Source organism: Camelina sativa, chromosome 16 (assembly GCF_030686135.1).
Source record: "Camelina sativa cultivar CO46 ecotype springtype chromosome 16, ASM3068613v1".
Taxonomy (NCBI): domain Eukaryota; kingdom Viridiplantae; phylum Streptophyta; class Magnoliopsida; order Brassicales; family Brassicaceae; genus Camelina; species Camelina sativa.
This window is the reverse complement of record NC_141895.1, coordinates 30,074,285-30,095,052: the sequence shown is the minus strand read 5'-3', so window position 1 is coordinate 30,095,052 and position 20,768 is coordinate 30,074,285. Positions and strand designations below refer to the sequence as shown.

The 20,768-nt window shown below is 34.0% G+C and overlaps 1 protein-coding gene, 1 non-coding gene and 1 pseudogene across 3 annotated transcripts; 1 reads left to right on the top strand and 2 right to left on the bottom strand.

The window, feature by feature from the left end:
* Positions 1-750: 750 nt before the first annotated feature.
* Positions 751-3,631, top strand: LOC104752898 (protein CLMP1). The gene has a single exon (XR_015584763.1). It is a non-coding gene; the product is annotated as a protein CLMP1 (transcript).
* A 72-nt stretch (positions 3,632-3,703) lies between these two features.
* Positions 3,704-5,780, bottom strand: LOC104752897 (1-aminocyclopropane-1-carboxylate oxidase 2). The gene is made up of 4 exons (XM_010475155.2): positions 5,314-5,780; positions 4,990-5,216; positions 4,315-4,648; positions 3,704-4,189 (listed from the first exon to the last, which is right to left on the bottom strand). The coding sequence occupies exons 1-4, from the start codon at positions 5,425-5,427 to the stop codon at positions 3,902-3,904; spliced, it is 963 nt and encodes a 320-aa protein (XP_010473457.1). The 5' UTR covers positions 5,428-5,780; the 3' UTR covers positions 3,704-3,901.
* An 11,767-nt stretch (positions 5,781-17,547) lies between these two features.
* Positions 17,548-18,573, bottom strand: LOC104752896 (uncharacterized; annotated as a pseudogene). Its single transcript, XR_015583590.1, has one exon. The product of XR_015583590.1 is annotated as an uncharacterized LOC104752896 (transcript).
* Between the last annotated feature and the right edge of the window lie 2,195 nt (positions 18,574-20,768).

The following is a 20,768-nucleotide window of genomic DNA, read 5'->3' as shown; positions in this document are numbered from 1 at the left end:
CATTGAATTGTTTTAGGAGATCCAATAAATGAAAAAGGTTCGTGATCCATTCACACCATGTATCCTTTTGTCGGCTCCATTCCATTGCATGGATCTAACACTAGTACACTAGTGATAAATAATAACAAAAGAAGTTAAGGAAGATGTATGATTACATCGTAATTAATGACCAAACCATATACTTATCTCGATCATTGTTGTTTATTTTATAGTAGGATAAGATCATATCAAACTTAGAAACACTATCATTTGGCAGTTTCTAGTTTATGTCTTTATTTTTCCTTAAAACCATATGATAAAAGATGAAATAAGACCTATAATAAACTAAATTAGTTTATAATCTATTTCATAAAAAAAATAAACAATAATTAACTGTATGTAATTAAATTTAATGATTTGGCAATGTGTGAGAGTGGAAGCAACTTGGCGACAAATAGAAACAAAACAATCCGTGAATGAGGCAATTCGATTGCCTTTTCGTACTAAATTATTTAAATCTTACAGATCATACAACATCATGTATTTTACCAAGTGGATGGTACACGTGGCAGTGTCGCAGCGGAACCACGTGGAAGCTGACTAGCTGTAGAAGCGATCCAGAACAAGGAATTATATCATCTAGGCGGGCCTAAATAATTCTCAACTTGGGTCATTGTAAATTTGGGCTAAAATCTGTAGGCCCATTATCTTACATCTTCGTGTTTCACTTTCACCAAAACGTACACTCGAATCCAACGGCCCATAATCGATCTCACGACTTAGTAAAATAATAGAGAGACAGAGAGGGCAACAGGTTGAGCTAGGGTTTCTAATTTTTTCAAAACCCCCTCACTGAGGCTCATCTCCTTCTAGCACCTTCTTCTTCTTCTTCCCTTAAAAGTATTCAACTTTATCTGAATTTAAACATTTCCTCCTCATTCATTTCTCTCCATTTCGATCTGTAAGCATCTGGGTTCCTCCCTTCCTCCATCTTTTCATCGGATTTTGGGTTAAATTTTGAAGCTTTTTTTGGGGAAGGGGTTGGAAATGGGGAAATCTGGAGGAAGGAAGAAGAAGAGTGGTGGCGGTGGTGGTTCAAATTCGAACTCCAATTCGAATCAGGTCAATTCGTCAGAAGCGTCTTCAGGATTATCCAAACCGTCAACGACTGTTGTTAACGGTGGTGTTGATTTCGACGCTTCGGTATTCTTGAAACGAGCACACGAGCTTAAGGAAGAAGGTAATAAAAAGTTTCAAGCAAGAGATTACGTTGCTGCTCTTGAGCTATACGAGAATGGGATTAAGCTTATTCCTAAGAGTCACCCAGATAGAGCTGTGTTTCATAGCAATAGAGCTGCTTGTTTGATGCAGATGAAACCTATTGATTACGAATCTGTTATTTCTGAATGTTCCATGGCTCTTAAAGCTCAGCCTGGTTTTACTCGTGCTTTGCTTAGAAGAGCTAGAGCTTTTGAAGCTGTTGGCAAGTTTGATTTAGCTGTTCAGGATGTTAATGTTTTGTTGGGTTCTGATCCTAATCATAAGGATGCTGGTGAGATTTCTAAGCGTTTGAAAACTGCTTTGGGTCCTCATCAAGATTTGCAGAGCCGTCCTTCACCTGCGGCTCTTGGTGCTTCGGCTGCGTTAGGTGGTCCTATTGCTGGACTTGGTCCTTGTTTACCTTCTCGTAATGTTCACAAAAAGGGTGTTACTTCTCCTGTTGGGTCTGCTTCTTTGCCTAATGCTACTAATGGTAAGGTAGTAGAGAGGTCACAGGTGGTCAGTCCTGTGACTGAAAATGGCGGTTCTGTTGGGAGTAAGGGGCAGGCGTCGAGAGTTGTGTTGAAGCCGGTTAGTCGTTCTCCGAAAGGGTCGAAGGTGGAGGAGTTGGGATCTTCATCTGTGGCGGTTGTTGGGAAGGTTCAAGAGAAGAGGATTCGGTGGAGGCCGTTGAAGTTTGTTTATGATCATGACATAAGGTTAGGTCAGATGCCTGTGAACTGTAGGTTTAAGGGACTGAGAGAGATTGTGAGCAGTCGTTTCCCGTCTTCCAAGGCGGTTTTGATTAAGTATAAGGACAATGATGGAGATTTGGTGACTATTACTTCCACCGCAGAGCTGAAGTTAGCGGAATCTGCTGCTGATTGTCTTTTGACGAAAGAGCCTGATACTGATAAATCTGATTCTGTTGGGATGTTGAGATTGCATATAGTTGATGTGAGTCCTGAGCAAGAGCCAATGTTGCTTGAGGAAGATGAGGAAGAAGTGGAAGAGAAGCCTATTGTAGAAGAAGTCGTATCATCTCCTACTGAATCAGTTTCGGAAACAGAGATTAACAGTGAGAAGACGGATAAGGAAGTTGAAAAAGAGAAAGCGAGTTCTTCTGAGGATCCTGAGACCAAGGAACTAGAGATGGACGACTGGTTGTTTGATTTTGCTCATCTCTTCCGCACTCATGTTGGTATTGACCCTGATGCTCATATTGACTTGCATGAGTTGGGAATGGAACTTTGCTCAGAGGCGCTTGAAGAAACAGTGACAAGCGAAAAAGCTCAACCACTATTCGATAAAGCTTCCGCTAAGTTCCAGGAAGTTGCTGCGTTAGCTTTCTTCAACTGGGGAAATGTTCACATGTGTGCTGCTAGAAAGAGGATTCCTTTAGACGAATCTGCTGGGAAAGAAGTGGTTGCGGCACAGCTTCAAACTGCTTACGAGTGGGTGAAAGAGAGATACACATTGGCAAAGGAGAAATATGAACAGGCCCTCTCAATCAAACCAGATTTTTACGAGGGTTTGCTTGCATTAGGACAGCAGCAATTTGAAATGGCGAAGCTACACTGGTCTTACTTGCTAGCTCAGAAGATTGATATCTCAGGTTGGGATCCTTCAGAAACCTTAAACCTCTTTGACAGCGCAGAGGCGAAGATGAAAGATGCTACAGAGATGTGGGAGAAGCTTGAAGAGCAGAGAATGGATGATCTTAAAAACCCAAATTCGAACAAGAAAGAGGAAATCTCGAAGAGGAGAAAGAAGCAAGGAGGAGATGGGAACGAAGAGGTTTCAGAGACAATCACAGCTGAGGAAGCAGCAGAGCAAGCGACTGCAATGAGATCACAGATCCATCTGTTTTGGGGAAACATGCTGTTCGAAAGATCTCAAGTTGAATGCAAAATCGGGATGGATGGTTGGAATAAGAATCTTGATTCAGCTGTTGAAAGATTCAAACTTGCAGGTGCTTCTGAAGCGGACATAGCAACTGTTGTCAAGAACCATTGTTCCAATGAAGCTGAAGCTACTGAAGGAGGTGATGAGAAAAAGGTACCTGCACCTTGAAACCCTTAATTCTTTAACAAGATATCTAAAGTCAAGAGCGATGAAACAGAGACCTTATTCTCGCATAATGAATGGTTGTGTAACTGGAAAATGAACCCTGGAAATGTAGACTGCTAGATCTTGCTTGGTTTGATGATTCACAGGTGGTTCTTTCAAGTTTATTTTATCTTCTTCACCTCAAAGGTGATAAATTTTCCAGGGCATTTGTTAGATAAAATTTGTAAACTCTGTTTAAGTTTCATCTTTGTGTCGTTTTTGCTTTGATGATTGATTATTCTGAACTTGCTTCGTTTTATCGAATGATAAAAGCTTTTTAATCTTCATTAGGGTTAGAAGTTATGAAACAGAGTGTTCTGTTCTTTACTTGATTTGATGATACACACATTAGAACTTTTAGAAATCAGATTATTATTATTATTATCTTCCATAACATAAGCACCCCACACTTTTAAACACACCAATTGACCAAACAATTAATCACCAGATTATTAGATATGTAAACACTAATACCACTCTGAACTTATTGACATAACATAACACAAACTCATCCTTCTTTCTTCTGTTTCACTTTAAACCTCAAACCCGTGTTTTAGAATGTCTCTACGGCTGCAGTTGGAGTCAAATCTGTAACTGCAGAAGCATTCTTCATCGCCTCGAACCGTGGCTCCTTTGGCTGAAACTTGACCCCTGCGTAGAGCTTCATGTAGTCATCAAAGACGAAACTCGGGTAGTCGGAATCTTTCTCGACGAGTGATGTAGCTGGAGAGATCTCGGCATCGCTTGCCGGGTTGTAGAACGATGCAATGGACATTCTGTTTCCTTCTTTTTGAGTCACCACACGGTGCATCACACTCTTGTATTTGCCGTTGGTTATCACCTACACACAATCAAGATTGTCCATATTCAGGTTAAACAAAAAATCTCATCAAACCAAGACTAAACCAAAACCCAATTTCAATACCAAAACATTGGTTTTGAAAATGTCGTGTGAACATGACTTACCTCAAGTTGGTCACCAAGATTAATGACAATGGAGTGGTTGAGGGGAGGAACATCAATCCAGTCACCATCTTTAAGAAGCTGGAGACCACTGACCTTGTCGTCTTGAAACAACAAGATGATGCCTCCTGCATCAGTGTGGGCCCTAAGACCTTTGATCATCTCTGGTTTAGGACATGGTGGATAGTTGCTCACCTTTGTCCCAAACGTTGGACCTTTTGTTCCACGAAACGCTTTCTTCAAATACCCTTTTTCTAACCCTAGGTTCTCACACAATAGATCCAACAAATCCTCAGCAAGATTCTCCAATCTCTCCCCAAAGTCTTTCATGGCCGTCCTGCCAAAAAAAAAAAAAAACATTTTTAATACTTCAACTGAATATATTATAAATTACCAAAAAATAATAATGTTATTTTCTTGACTATGCAAGTATGATGTGAGTTTCAAAGTAAAATAATGTTTTTTTACCCAATAAAATATCAAAAAGGTTAAAAAATCTGAACTCATGCATGTGAGAAAAAATATTTTTTAAAATTTCAAATTAAAGGTAAAACTGGTAGAGTGGATTACTGAAATTTGGTTTAGTGAAATTTATGATTATTATTATTTTATAGAAGATATAAAAACTCATATTATTTTTATTCATTTGTGTTAAAAAGAAAATAAATTATGATGTACCTGTATTCATCAGACATATCAGAAATGTCACTGAGATTTGATTGAGGGAGGTGACGAACATAGAAAGTGCTTTCCCAATCGACATCTTCGACTTCTGTCTCAAGTTTATCCAAACCTTTGGACTTGAGCATGTCATTGAACTTTTGTTCTTGATATGTCTTGTAATGTCCCTTTGTCATCTTCTCGATCTTGTCCATTAAGTCATGTGGTATTCCATGGTTCATTATCTGAAAGATTAAATTAATTAACCCCAAATTAACAAAAAAAAAGTTCCACATTCCCACTAAGAGCTAGCTATAATCAAATCATGACTTATGTATGTACCTCAAAGAAGCCCCAGTTTTCACAAGCTTCATTGATTAAAGCCATGGTTTGGTCTCTCTCTTCACCATCGAGCTTGGACAAGTCTACCACTGGAAACTTCATGTTCTTCTCCATCTTCCTCTCTCTCTTCTTTGAAAGTACTCTATTTGAAGTTGCAATTTGTGTGTTGGTTGATTGCTTTGATGTGAGACTTAGTGAAGGAGAGAAGGTTGCTATTTATAGGCGCAAATGAGGGAAATTGGATTTAAACTAAAATAAATATATAAAATATTGTTAAAAAATATGTGATAGTCATAGTCATAGTCATAAGATAAGATGTATAATTCATAATTGTTTCATTCAAATTGATATAAGAAAAAAGAAAGAAGAAGTTAAAAGTAAAAGAAACAGAAGTTCGTGGAGCATGTATGTGAGCACATCTATCGTGGACCCCTACCCTCTCCTTTCTTTATGAGATTGATTCATTTGGCATTTTCCTTTTGGGGTCTCTCTTTATATGCACTTCAATTGATTTCTTTTCTCTTCCCATTTTCGAATTATAAAATTGGTAATAATTAGAATGGTTACAAATAAGAAAATTGCATAGGAATCTTCAAATATTTTGAGATAGCTCTAAATTACAAGTCTATTTGAGCCATCTTTCACGTCATAAGTTCAAAACCAAATCGAAGAATAGTATATTCATCTTCAAGATAGAAAACTTATTTTACATTTTCTTGAAACTGCCTTCTTCAAACTGTTGTAATATAGTACTCTACGGTCATATCAAATGTGTAACGCCTTGTTTTAATTTTGGCTCTGTAACACCGTCCAACTTATTTCAGTATAAAGATTTTGTATTCTTTTTTGACATATAATCTGTAATCCCGTAAAAATCGTTTAATTTGTCTGTTTTATTACTCATCAGTCTTGTATGTTTTATTTTGTTTTGTATATTTATTGAAACTTATCTTTTAAGATTATCTATATATAAAGTTGTGTTAGACTACCCATGCCACTTGCTGTAGCTTAAGTTGCATGTGAAAATAAAACAAATCTTAAATCACTGATAATAAACGATGATAATGATAGCATGTTGTATATCTTTTTCCGAAAGTAGTTCTTGCAAAATAGTTTTGTTAGATAAAGCCATAAAGGATGCAAAACAAATTAAAAAGCATATACAATGGGATATAAACTATCAAATTTAACATGGTGGCTTGTTTGATATATTCTTGCTTCGCCACCTTTTGATATATCAATTCATCTTTAAGCTCCTCCACACTTTGGAGGAATACTACGTTGATTGATCTGATGTTTCATAATTAAAGTATATAAGTCAAATAATTATATATACAGAATTAAATTTATCGAATATTCCAAAACTCCATTTTGAAGGTAAGCAAATGGTACACAAACCATAAATATTACTTCTTTCTTTTCACTTAATTAAAACCTTTTTTCTAATGCACCCACAAATATAACAACCGTAAGCCGTCGTACGTATATAAAATGTAAAATGTTATTACGTAATTAAACTATTGATTACAAAATGTCTCTTTCACTCTCTCCCTAATCTCTATCTTCGTAAAAACGTTGACCAGGTGATAACGAAGACTCCGGTCGTGGCTGCTACCTACTTTTCTCTTTGGAAGATCATAGACTCCATTCATGCGCGTTATAACTTTTTTATTTTTAAATAATTTTCTAAATTTGGATACGCATGATTATGAATAATGTTTATAGATCTTGATTAAAGTTTGGTTCGAGAAAAAAAAAAAGGAAAGAAACAAGTTTAAAGTGTGCATTCGAAACAGTTTAATATAGTACTATTCGTAATCATGTGTGTGTACGCACATAATCTATAATTTGATTACCAAAAGATGTAATGTGGTGGATACAACAACAACGAGAAGCAAAAAATTAACATAAATAGTATGAGTTTAAATGTGGATTTGGCTTCAGAAGACACATTGAAGATCTCTCAACCACCAATGTTCCCTCTACCCTATATATTTACTACTTCATGCGAGTTTGGTTCAATCTTTTTTGTTCAATTTAATCCTTTTTATATTTTTGTGTAACCTAGTTGATGATATATAGAATATTCTGTATCCAGTTAAAATCAGAATAAGATTACACAAAAAAATTAATTATACGTAAAGAATATTTTGTTGATCTCGTGTATATAGAGTGAGAGCTATACTATTAAACGTTTCCGATAATATAAACGAGCGCTAATTAACGTGTAATGTTCACCGACTGACTTCTTGGTAGTTTGAAATTAATCGAAAAGTCAAATGGTGTTGATTATGCTTTGCCGCATCCTCTTGATTTCTTTTCGTGAAAAATATTTTAAGAAAATTGTTGCTTCACTACAATAGAACTGGCAAAGTAAAGCTTATATGTTTAGGTATAATACGTCTTTAGTTTTCCTTTCTCGAATTTGACTATTACTTGTATTTTGTCAAGTAAAGCTTATATTTATTTACTTTCTCGAGTTAGACTATTACTTGTGTTTATGCATCTACTACTACAATCATAAATGTGTACGTGTCTGCTGGAACATTAATACCTTACGGAAAAAGAAAAACAATGAGATGCTAGTAAGTAATAACAGTCGTTATTGGTTAAGGAAAATAAAAATGTTTCTAAAAATTACATTCCCCAAATTTCTCTTATTCAATAGTGTAAGCTCAATATTCTCCGGCATCAAGTCTAGTCATAAGTCAACTTATGTACATGAAATTTTTTCGATATATTAATAAATACATATTAGTCTTCCTCCTTGACGTTATAGCTTCAGTCACAAATTTTTATATTGTGTTAAGTGTCTGCTAGACATCAATTGACGATTACTAATAAACGCAATGAGATGATCTTGACCTTATAAATAAACGTAAATGAGACATCAGAATTAGCCTTTATTAATAGATTGATGACGAAGTATATAATGTAAGCTACAAAATCTTTCTTTATTCCTTTAGAGGTCAGAGTTTTTTTGGTCAATTGGTTATGCTTACGAGTTACGAGTGGTTGAAAGCATAGCGTACGACAAATCAAATCACACAAATTAGGTTATATCACAAGAGGAAAAGTATCAGGTTCATGAACTTCCCATATCTTTCGTTTTTATTTTTTTTGAATTATTCATTTACGTCACGATTCAGCATATTTGTAAAAGTTAATATATGCATTTCTATATCTCTATAAAGCACGAGGGTAATATTGAATAATGGGAATTTTTCTTTTTCGAAATATTCGGTTTACTTGAAAGAGATATGATGCAAAGTTACAAATATATCATTCTATGTTGGGTGAATATTGTATAATTTCTTAAGAAAATTTATTTGTGTTTTGGATGCTATTACATTTATTATTTAACGTACTTTAATCGATGAAACCCCTCCCATTATTAATACAAACGAAGATTATTTAACCATAAAAATGGTTTCTATGCAATTAGAGCATTCTATGTTAGTTAACCATGAGTTTGAATCATCCAAGATCCATACCAAAAAAAAAAAGTAACCATGAGTTTGAAATATGTCGTTTTCAATTCTAGTGCTATTAGTTAAAATTTTGTAAAGGTTTTTAAAATATAATATTAGCTAGGTTAATTAGTTTTATTTTACAAAAAGATTCGGATTGCAATCTGAGAGTTAACAGATTAACAAAAAAAAAACATCGATTCATTATAATAAAGTTTGCCGATACAAACTGATTCTAACACATGATAAGGAATAACGAATGACTTCTTTTGATTTTTTAATAAAGCGTGATCAAGCATGGATTTCGCATCTTTTTAATCACAACGAACAGTACATATTATTTTACTTAAGTTGTGACAAGATTCTTACTTAGGAATAAATTAGTATGTGAACATATAATATGTTGGTTTATACTTTTCTAATTATTGTATTGTCATGTTGATTAGGTTATCCATTCTTTATTATGAAGAATTGATTCTTCATATTCTATGTAACACTTGATTAGATTAACTGGTTGATCCCTGGCTGCTTTCTTATAGTATAGGATTTAAATATTGTCTTATTGAGGAACATTTCTTTTAATATTAAGGTTCTAACATATTTAAGGTTCCATAAATATCGATCAATGAACACAGTAAGGATACTTATGGCTGCTCTTCAAAAATTTCTTTAGTTCAATATATTGTAAATGAATCTACATTATAAATTATAATAACAAGAGTTAACTAACAACTAACAAACAGGTCCTTACTTAAATAGTGGTGTTTTACATATTATAAACTTTCAATAGTTGTGGTGGTTTAAAGTTTAAATTCTGATATTGGTTTCCTGATTAATTAACCAATGTTGGTTCAATAATGCTTATGTGATATCTTCTTGACTTCATGTCTATTGATTCTTTGATTGAAAATGTTAACTAAAGAAACAAAGTTTTGTTTTATGATGCGTCGACCGCTTAATGATGTGTTGTTTGGATGTTATGATTCTAAGATAGTAAGTAACCTACATTTTTTCTGTTACAAGTACTATGAAAATGGATCCTAGCCTAGCCTACCTAGAGTAATGTTAAAAAAAAAATCCAAAATTTTATAATTACCAAAAAAAGATATTTTGCATCTTACTTACAAGATCTTAATTTGCACTTACCTAGTGCTGAGCATTTTGAGCAAAGATTATTTTATTTGTGTGAAGAACCAAAATGACTGTGGGTCTGCGACCGCTCGGGATAATACCAAAAATCACAAATATAAATAAATTAGTTTAAATTTTGTATTATTTGTGAGAGAATTATAAAATTTTGTATGAAAATGAAAACAATAAAACATTAACAAATCGAACTAAATGGATGGAAAAATGATAGAAATCAATATGAAGGACCAGCGCATGCTTGGAATAAATGATGACAGAGACAAAATGTGAAATTGTCGATCAACTTTTCAGCTTTGCAATTGCGGCCATTTTTCATATTGAACAAAGATAAAGAAATAAAAACACCATTTTTTTTTATGGATTAGTATTAACGATAGAAAGCTTCTTATAATTCGTTCGGACCAGATACTAGAGTAGGTAAAATATAGTCTTACCCAATCTCAAGATTCGAACTTGTGACTTTAAAACATATTGTATTGTCTGTCACTAGTAGATTTATATAGACCCTGGAAATTTTATTTGATCATAGATTGTTTAGAGTTATAATAAATTTTGTAAGCCTAATATCGACATTTAAGAGTCCAATTGTCCATAATATAATTTTTTAAAGCATATTGTATTGTAGGTCTAAACAATCTACTGTATGTGGATTTATAAACTAAAATTACATAATATTAATCCACATAGACTATAACATAAACTAAAATTACATAATATTAATCTACAAAGAGTATATACACTATATAGAGTTTACTTTAGAGACCTACTTAAGTTTAATATAATTCGCCAATACATAATAAATAAATACACTTAATTGTCACCAATCATCAGATTGATATGTAAAAGCTATTTATTAGTTAGGTAATTTTGCAGTTACAGAAATAGAAATGATTGGAACTTTCGTAATACCTGACTCGATTTCAAGCATTGCATGGATTCAGAAATAGTATGTCTTCATTGTTTATATTTTCTGGTTTTTGGACTAAATTCTATGAATCTTACCCTTAAATGCTATGATTTGGTCTCGTGTCTTCCCTCTTTATGGCAAACTTGTGCGGCCTCAAAAAGAAAATGGAGTAGATAAAATGTTGCTTATCTTTTTGTTATCAGCGGTCCAGCAAGATATTTTGTGTTTATTTATTAACCTATGTGGATTTAGCAATGACCGAACTTGGTAGAACTCCTTTTATCCGTTATCCTTCATTCTATATATATTTTCTTTCGATTTTAATTTTAAGTGTTAGAGATGTGTATTTTTTACCAATGCAGATAAAGATAAAATCAAATCGGGATTTTCTGTTGTTTTTTAATAGATATATTTTCATTTATGCCCAAAAAATATAAATATATATTTTCATTTATGTAATATCAAGTTCCTCCCTCAAAATAGATATGGCGAACAAACTACAGGGTAAATTAATAGATGCAGAAACCCTAAATTATCCTTCCTCTTGACTCTCTTTTTGAGTACATGATAAAAATAAAAATATTAGTGTGATCACGATCATAGGGAATTAGGGATGGATGTGTATCTCTGTGCTCTAGTTTTATTTATTACTCAGAAACAAAACATGTAAAAATTTCAGCTTTTCGGTTACATCATTTTATTTTATCGCTTAGACACATCAACGTGTAAACGCAACTTTATCTAAATCAAACCACTTTACTTGGTCGCCATGATAAACTTATAATCATGAGAATGTGGGAAGAAATAATCTAAATGGTGGGATGGGAATGGTAAGATTGCCATTTTTGGAAAGGTGTGTTCCGTTAAATGTGTGTTGGTCCATGAGAGGGGACATATTTAAGGTTTTGTGCCAAATGGTTAACCATAAATGAGAGATGGGTTCATGAACATGGACGACATTGTCTCAACTTTATTTTGGAACTTGATGCACATGCCTTGTTCTCATCTATAAATTACATACAAACACATATATGTATCTTACCTGGGTCACATCCATGACACATCTCCTCCCAGTATCCACAAATAATACAGCACTCACTTTTGACATATCTATAGTCTTTATTACATCTAGAGATGTAAGATCGATTTTTTTTATTATTAAAGTATATAACATCGTAGTTATTAAAATGTATTTTTCTGCATTTATACATGTAGAACAACTACTTTAGTTTATAAAAACCATATATATGTTTAGTTTGTCTATTTTATCCATTCATTCGATTGATAACTAAATGAGCAGTTAACCTTTTGATTATCTTAAACTATGTAACTAAGCTTAATACATATGAGGATACACTCACTTTCACGTCCAATGCTAAATACCACGACAACGTAAAAGACATTCGAAATAGGAAAATAGCGAGCCAAACAGAATCTTCAACAATGTGGATGGTTGTACTTGTTCATACGATTTGTCTATTTACTTGTACCACATATTGTATTTGAATCCAAATAGTTTACGTAAGGTACATATAATACCAGTAGCTCTCCGTCGTGATGGTACATAAAATATCTGAATTTGACCCTAATTCAAGAATTTGATTTCGAATCCACCAAAAGTTAAAAGTTATGTTCTCAATGGCATATATGTCTTCTTCTTTTTTTTTTTACAAGAAGGGAATAACTTCAGAAATGGAATGTTTGTAATGTGTATGAAAGAGATATATCAATTAGTTTATATTCGATTTCTTGATAATACATATAAATTTCCCATCAATAGATTTCTTATGTTTTTATGCATGAACTTTAGAATATTGTCGAACCTTGACTAGATCATAATGTTTGCTCAGAAAAAAAAAAAAAAAAGACTAGATCATAATGCTTCATGATGTGATTTAACCTTAGCAACCCACTAATAACACATAAATGCATTCATAATTTTCATACAGCCCAGATTCTTCTTACAAATATGCCTATAATTTCATGTAAGGTTAACATCACAAACTCATGTATGCCTCGGAGATAACCAATTCTCAAGTGATTATCATCATGTGGACTACTGCGTGAATAACCTTGATACTAATGGACCATATATTCGATGAGGCCCAATAACTAACGATGTGCATAAATAGGCCCACACTAATCTTTTTTTTTTTCTCAAAATATAATTATATTGATTTAAAACTGATCAATACACAATTGTTCATGGAGCCATAGAGGCTTGATTACAAATTCAGCATAAAAAGGGGAATCAATACATCCAAACTGTGCTAACAAATGAGCTGATTTATTACAGGATTTTCTTGTAAAAACAAAGGTAAAGAATTGGAATTTAAAAATCCATAATTTTAAATCAAGAAGAATGTTTATGAGCTGTCTGTGTCTCTTTCCACCATTGATGATGTTTATTAGAACTTCACAATCTCCTTCTAAAATTATCGATGTGTATCCTCTGATCCAAGTCTGTTGTAAAGCTACAAGCATAGCTTTTGCTTCTGCCTCTAGTGGGAAGGAAGTATGTGGTAAACGAATTGCACCCCAAGCTAAAGCCGAACCCTAAATTGTTTCGAATAATCCATCCGCCAGATGCTTCATGATTCTGGTTGTTATATCCCGCATCAAAATTTCATTTCACATAGTCAGCTGTTGGCGGTGGTCTCCACTTATCAAGATTTATTTTATCTCTTCTCTGATTCTGTTGTGTTGTGCGATGCGTTAGATCATAGAATTGTTTCGCATCAGATTTTGACCATAACACAGTTTTTGATGGACTCTCCCTAATGTTATTAAAAATCACATTATTCCTTGCTTTCCAAATTCTCCATAATAAACAAATGGGTAGCATTGATTCAACATTTAAGATTGTTGTATTGAGAACTGAAGTAACAAGAGTTAAAATGTTCTCTTCCACCTCATGTGCTAGATTTTCTATGTTAATATGAGGGGTACTTGAAAAGCGCCAGACCATAAGTGCAAAAGGACATGTAAATAATGCATGGTTGATCGTTTCCTCCGCTTGATGACATCTAGAACATAACGTATCCAAGTTCATACCACGGGACCGTAGCCGAGATAAGGTTGGAAGACTTCGTGAGATAATTCGCCAAAGAAAGTGTTTTAACTTTGGGATGATTGGTATTCTCCAGATTCTGCGCTTAAGATCAGGTGAACCATGCGGTATGTCTGGTGGGATATCACACGATAGAGGATCATGTGTTAACAGCCAGTAGCCTGATTTTACAGTGTAGTCACCCGAAGGACTGTAATTCCATATGATAGAATCCGGTTGATCAGTTTGTGAAAGAAACATGTTTTTGATTTCATCAATATCTTCTGGTCTGATTGTTGTTCCAAGCTTAACCATATCCCATGATTTTGCTTGTCCCGAAACTAACATGAGAGTATTTATAGTATCGTTGTTTCCATCGTTGATTGCAGTGATTGGTCGTGGAGGATGTGAATCGAGAACATTGTCTATGCCTAATCTTATCGTTTTTCCATCACCAATGTTAAACCTTGATCTTTTTTTATTAGAGAGATTCCAACTAAAATAGATGACCAGCCATAAGATTGATTTTTCCTTGGTTTAGCTTCTAATACCGTTGTGTCTCTATAATAGCGAGCCCTCATTATTTGTGCAAACAATGAGTTTGGATATTGAATTAGACGCTATGCTTGTTTAGCTAGAAGAGCATCGTTAAATTTTCAAGATCCCGAAAGCCTAGTCCCCCCTCTTTTTTTGAGAATTGCAGTTTTTTCCAAGCTATCCAGGGAATTCCTCTGTGCTGAGCATCTTTTTCCCACCAATATTTCATAAGTACAGATTCAATGTCTGTTATAACACCCTTAGGGAGTTTAAAGCAAGACATATCATATACATGCATAGCTAAAGCAACTGATTTGAGCATTATTTCTTTGCCTGCTGGAGATAGTTTCCTCGCACTCCAACTGGATGTTCTCTGTTTCACTTTTGTTATTATATACTCAAACATTTCTTTCTTTTTCTTGCCAAACTGCTCCGGTAAACCCAATTATTTTCCTCCACCTCCATGATTTTTGGGATATCTAGAATCGATTTTAACCTGTTTTGCGTTGAACCATACACGCGTGTACCAAAAGTTATCATGGATTTGGCCGTGTTGATTTGTAAACATCAAAGACTTCTTTCAATGCTCTACAATTTTTCACATTAGCATGGCAAAAGAAAAGGCAGTCATCTGAAAATTGGAGGTGAGTTATTCTAGGTGCATTATCTCCCACTTTTACACCTTTGATATCCTTATCCGCTACTCTTTGTTGTATAAGGTGACTTAGTATGTCTTAGCATAATATAAAAAGGTAAGGGGAGAGGGGGTCCCCTTGTCTAATGCCTCTTTCTGGTTTGATATGACCAAAGGTGAACCATTGATCAGGACCGAGTAACTCACCGATTCTACAGTGGCCATGATCCGTGTTATCCATTTCTCGCTAAAACCAAAGAGCTGAAGAGTTGATCTCAGGAAGTTCCATTCAACACGGTCATAAGCTTTGCTAACATCAGTTTTGACCGCCATATACGATTTAGACACTCGCTTTCGGGTTTTAAGTGAATGCATGACTTCATGGGCTAACATGACATTATCTTGAATTAGTCGTCCCAGAATGAAAGCTGCTTGTGCATCAGATATTATCCCATTCAAGTGTTTTTTTAGCCGGCATACTAAGCACTTTGAAATGATTTTATACATAACATTGCATAGTGCTATAGGTCGATAATCTGAAAATGTGATTGGATTGTCTATCTTTGCTATCAAACATATATTGGTATGGTTCAATCGTTGCGGCATTGATGCTTTGTCAAAGAATTGTTGTATTTCTTTTACAACATCCGTACCAACTATATCCCAGCATGTTCTATAAAAACGCGCTGTTATGCCATCAGGACTAGGAGCTCTGTCTTCACCTATTTGACACACTGCTTCATAGATTTCATGAGCATCGAAGGGTCGAGTAAGATCAACATTCATATCCGAAGTAACTTTTGATTGAAAATCAGAGCACATCTTTTGTTACTTGGTGACCACTGGTGGAAAATATATTATGAAAAAAATCTTGAGCATGTGCTCCTATTGCTTTATTACCATATAATATATTTCCATCTGTATCCTGGATCGAGTTTATTTGATTTTTCGTGAATCGTATATTAGCACAGGTTTGAAAAAAACTTGTATTTCGATCTCCTTCTAACATCCATTGATTTCTGCTTTGCTGCTGCCAATGTTTCTCTTCATCCAAATATGCCTTTGTGAGCTCATTTTGTAAGGTTGGGATATGCCTTCGAACACAAGGATTTAAGCTTTCCATAGCTGTATTAAGTTGAGATTGTAAAGCCTTTATTCGAGATTGGGAATTCAGTTGATTTTCATGTTTTAGTATTGCCATTGCTTTTCTGCAAGAGGCAATTCGACTCGAAATTGGGATATTCTCTTCTCGAGTGTGTATGTCCCAGCCTTGTTTAACCGCTTCTTTAAATCCATCAACGTCGCATAAACGTTTATCAAAGAAGAAGGCTCGTCTTCTATATGAGGATCCGATATTAAAATTTGTTAGAAGTGGTTTATGATCGGATCCTTTAAAGTCCAAGAATTCGACTTCAACATAAGGAAAAGCAGCTCCCCATGGACCGTTTTGAAAAGTTCTATCTAAACAACATTTAACGGTATGGGAATGTCTTTCTCCTACCCAAGAGAACCTATCACCTCTGTGTCGAATATCTTCGAAATCACAACTTGTCACCATGTGATTGAAGTCACGGAAAGTCCAATCAGGCCTGATTGGACCACCAAGTTTTTCTGAGTTGTTCAAAATTTCATTAAAATCTCCTATGAGTAGCCAAGGATCATGGCGATGGTAGGATATATTTTCCAGTCTCTCCCAAAGAAGATATTTTTCATTTTGAACTGGGTGACCATACACACAAGACAAATAAAAGCTTATGTTATTAATGTTTACAGAGACATCAATGAGGCGCTCATCCATTGAAATTGGACTGAGTGCTACATTCTGTTTCCACATCAAAGCTAAGCCTCCACTCCTTCCATGAAGGGCTGGATAAGTATATTAGCAAATCCTAGAGCATTCTTAAGTTTATATAATACATCACACTGATTAAGAGTTTCAATAAAAAAGAGAATATCACACTTAGTAATACGACATAGGCTAGTGAGTTGTGATTGTGTTAAAGGTGGACCTATGCCTTGGCAATTCCAAAAAAGGACTCTCATATTGGATCTGGGGTACCGGCCCCGTGCCTAATCTTTATACTTAGCATTCTGCACCTTTTTAGTTTTAGAAAGAAAGAAAAAACAAAAGGCAATAATGGTATATCACTATCAATTATCAAGTAAAGATTGAGTCCAAATTTGATGAGATAAAGTTCTACGTGACTACCTCTCCTCTAACTCTCTAATGGCTCTAAACCTCTAACTGATGATTATTGTGTATTTGTATTTGACGAAAAACACAAGACACAACAGCGGTCATATACTCATATATATGCTAAATGTGTAATAAACTTAAATAAATGCATATGAATTACCATCTATATATATTAATACTAAGAAATCGAACCATGGAGATGAATACGGTCAAAATAATTATAGAAAAATTATGAAGGTTTTGAAAGACTATTGATAAATGTCAATATATAAATTATATATTTGTAACTAATAAAGAGTAAAATTCCTTAATTTAATCCTTTTTGGTAACTAAACAATATAAATTATACACAAAGATATTAAAACATGTCACCACCGTCAATCACATCAATCAAACGAACAATTTTGGTTTTCAGTAAAGGTCAAGAACGTCAAATATCGAACGGTTGCAAAGCGGACACGTCCCACGACTCGCCCAAATCTCTCTCGAACAAACTCTACAGTACGTATGTCCACAGGGAATAAAAGCCGCACCTTTCTCTCTTCCCATACACACGCAACACACCGGATCACAACCCATCCACGTTGTCGAAATCGTCGAATCACAACCGTCAGATTCCGCAAGCAACCTCATCAACGGTACTTTAGCAGCAACAACTGACTGCAGTCTCCGCAGCCACGTGCGCCAATCTCTCCTCCGCTAAAGCCTCAGCAAGGTTCCTCGTTACACGACGTGTCAAACAACCCAACTCCGAATCCGTACCCGTACCCGAACCCGGATCCGAAAAGTCAACGACCCGTCTTTGATTTTCTTCTTCGTCTTCGTTTTCGTCTTCGTCTTCATCGTCGTCAACGAGTGGTGTTTCTGATTGTCTGAAACGCAGAGTAAGAGGCTTACCGCAACAAGCAACCCAATCAAATCTCAACCGTTGCTTCAAGATACTCCACTTGCTTATCGTTCGATCTGCACCGTCGGGTTGATCATCTTCTTCAAGCAAACTCAACATCATCGTCGTCCTCTCACTTCTTGTTCCTCCATCTTCTGATTCTCTAAGCAAATCTCCAAGTTGACTCATCCCTGACTCGAACCCGTAACCCAAAAAATAAAAAATATCAAACAAATAAATAACACTCTGTGCATCAAAAGAACTCACGAGGAATATAAAAGCTTTAATGGCTCCAATCAATAAATGTTTAAGCAAGGAAGGAAGGACTCTTGTCTTTTTTTTTGAAGGTCCTCTGAGTTTTATTTATGTTTGATGATCTCAAGTTTTGTATATAAATATTAAATGTTTCTTTTGTAATAATATATACCTTACTAGTATATGTTGTTATTATTATTACTAGGATGCCAGTCCGTGCGTTACCACATGGGAAAGTGAAAACTTTAAATAATTAACATTGTTAATTTCACATTTCGAGTGAAAATTTTATAGTAATGTTTTAACTGTATAATATAAAAGTCATAAATAATTATTAAAATGAATTAATCAAATTAGGTAAATAAAATATTTGTTGTATATATAAAAATGAAAAATCAGTTCAATGACAATAAGAGGATTATGTTAAAGATATATAAATCTCGGTTGATTCAGACAATCAATTTTGAAAAATATTCACATAAAATAAAATTTAAATCATTATTCTATCGAAATTTATAAAAAATAATAAGAGAATCAGGGAGAAAGAGCTCATAGCTACAATCAACCAAATTGACTAAAAGATAAATCTATGAAAATTAGAAACCACAATTAATTACCTAAATTAATACTTGAAGAGATGATCAATACATGTTAGATGGAAAACGACACCAAACAAAATTTAGATGAATGAATCAATAAATACAACAATACAAATTTTTTAACAAAGATGAGTGAATCAATGTTGATTAATAAATTGAAAGAAAATAATACTCTGAATTTTTAAATTTGGAGGTGTTAAACAATACTCAAAGAACCAATTCAAGGTCCATAAATATATATCTATATATATTTAAACAAAGAGGTATGAAACAAAATGTGTGAAAACTAACAACTGTCAACATTGAAAGTTGGGAGTACGACGAAAAAACATAGAAGTGTGAATAAAGGTACAAAAATTAATAGGTGCGATTTTTAAAAGATGGGGATACGACGAATAGATGCAAAAATATGAAAATAAAGACGTGTGAAACAAAAAAGTGTGAAACAAAAGGTGCAAAGACTAACAAGTGCAAATATTGAAATCAAGGGGTACGACGAAGAAACACAATTGTTGGATCAAAACATTGTAACTTTATATAAACAAAAAGTCTAAAACAAAAATGTGTGAAAACTAACGGTGCCTACATGGAAAGTTGGGGGTGCAATGAAGAAACACAAATTTTTTTATCGAGTCTTTGCAACTTTTGAGATCATTAACAAAGGGTGAGATCATTAATAATACTTAAAGAGCAAAAATTCTTTTCAAAATCCATAAAAATCTGTATATAAAAACAAAAAAGTGTGAAAACAAAGAGGTATGAAACAAAAAGGTGTGAAAACTAACAAGTGCAACCACTGAAAGCTAGAGGTACGACGAAGAAACACAATTGTTGGATCAAAACATTGCAACTTTATATAAACGAAGAGGTGTAAAACAAAATGGTGTGAAGACTAATGGGTGCCAACATAGAAAGTTGGGGATGCAACAAAGAAACAAAATTGTTGGACCGAAACTTTGCAACATTTGAGATCATTAACAAATGTTGAGATTATTAATAATACTCAAAGAACAAAAACTCTTTTAAAAGTCCATAAAAATTTATATCTATATATAAAAACAAAGAGTGTGAAAACAAAGAGATGTGAAACAAAAAGGTGTGAAACAAAAAGGTGCAAAAACTAACACGTGTAACCATTGAAAGCTAGGGTTATGACGAAGAAACACAATTGTTGAATCAAAACATTTCAACTTTATATAAACAAAGAGATGTAAAACATAAGGGTGTGAAAACTAACATGTGCTAACATGGAAAGCTGAGGGTGCAACGAAGAAACACAATTGTTGGAATGAAACTTTGCAACTTTTGAGATCATTAACAAATGGTGAGATCATTAATAATACTCAAAGAAAAAAACTATTTTCAAAGTCCATAAAAATCTGTATATATATAAAAACAAAGAGGTGTGAAAACATAGAGGTGTGAAACAAAAAGGTTAAAAATTAATAGGTGCGATTTTTAAAAGATGGAGGTACGACGAAGAAATACGATTATTGGAAAAAAAAATTTGCAATTGTTGGGATCATTAATAATTATAAACCGTTAGATGAGATAATAGAAACAATCTCATCCATTAGATTAAAATTGACCCCAAAAATGGGTTTGCTATTATATATAGATTAGTGGGTGCGACTCAATAGTAACGTATTTATTTGACTTACGTTTTGTATTATAGCGAATCGCACGTATTTCTTAATGTATTGTTTTATAATAATTTTTAAGATCGATTATATATGATTTTCTCATTGGTTGGTTTGTTATTGCTCTTTTAA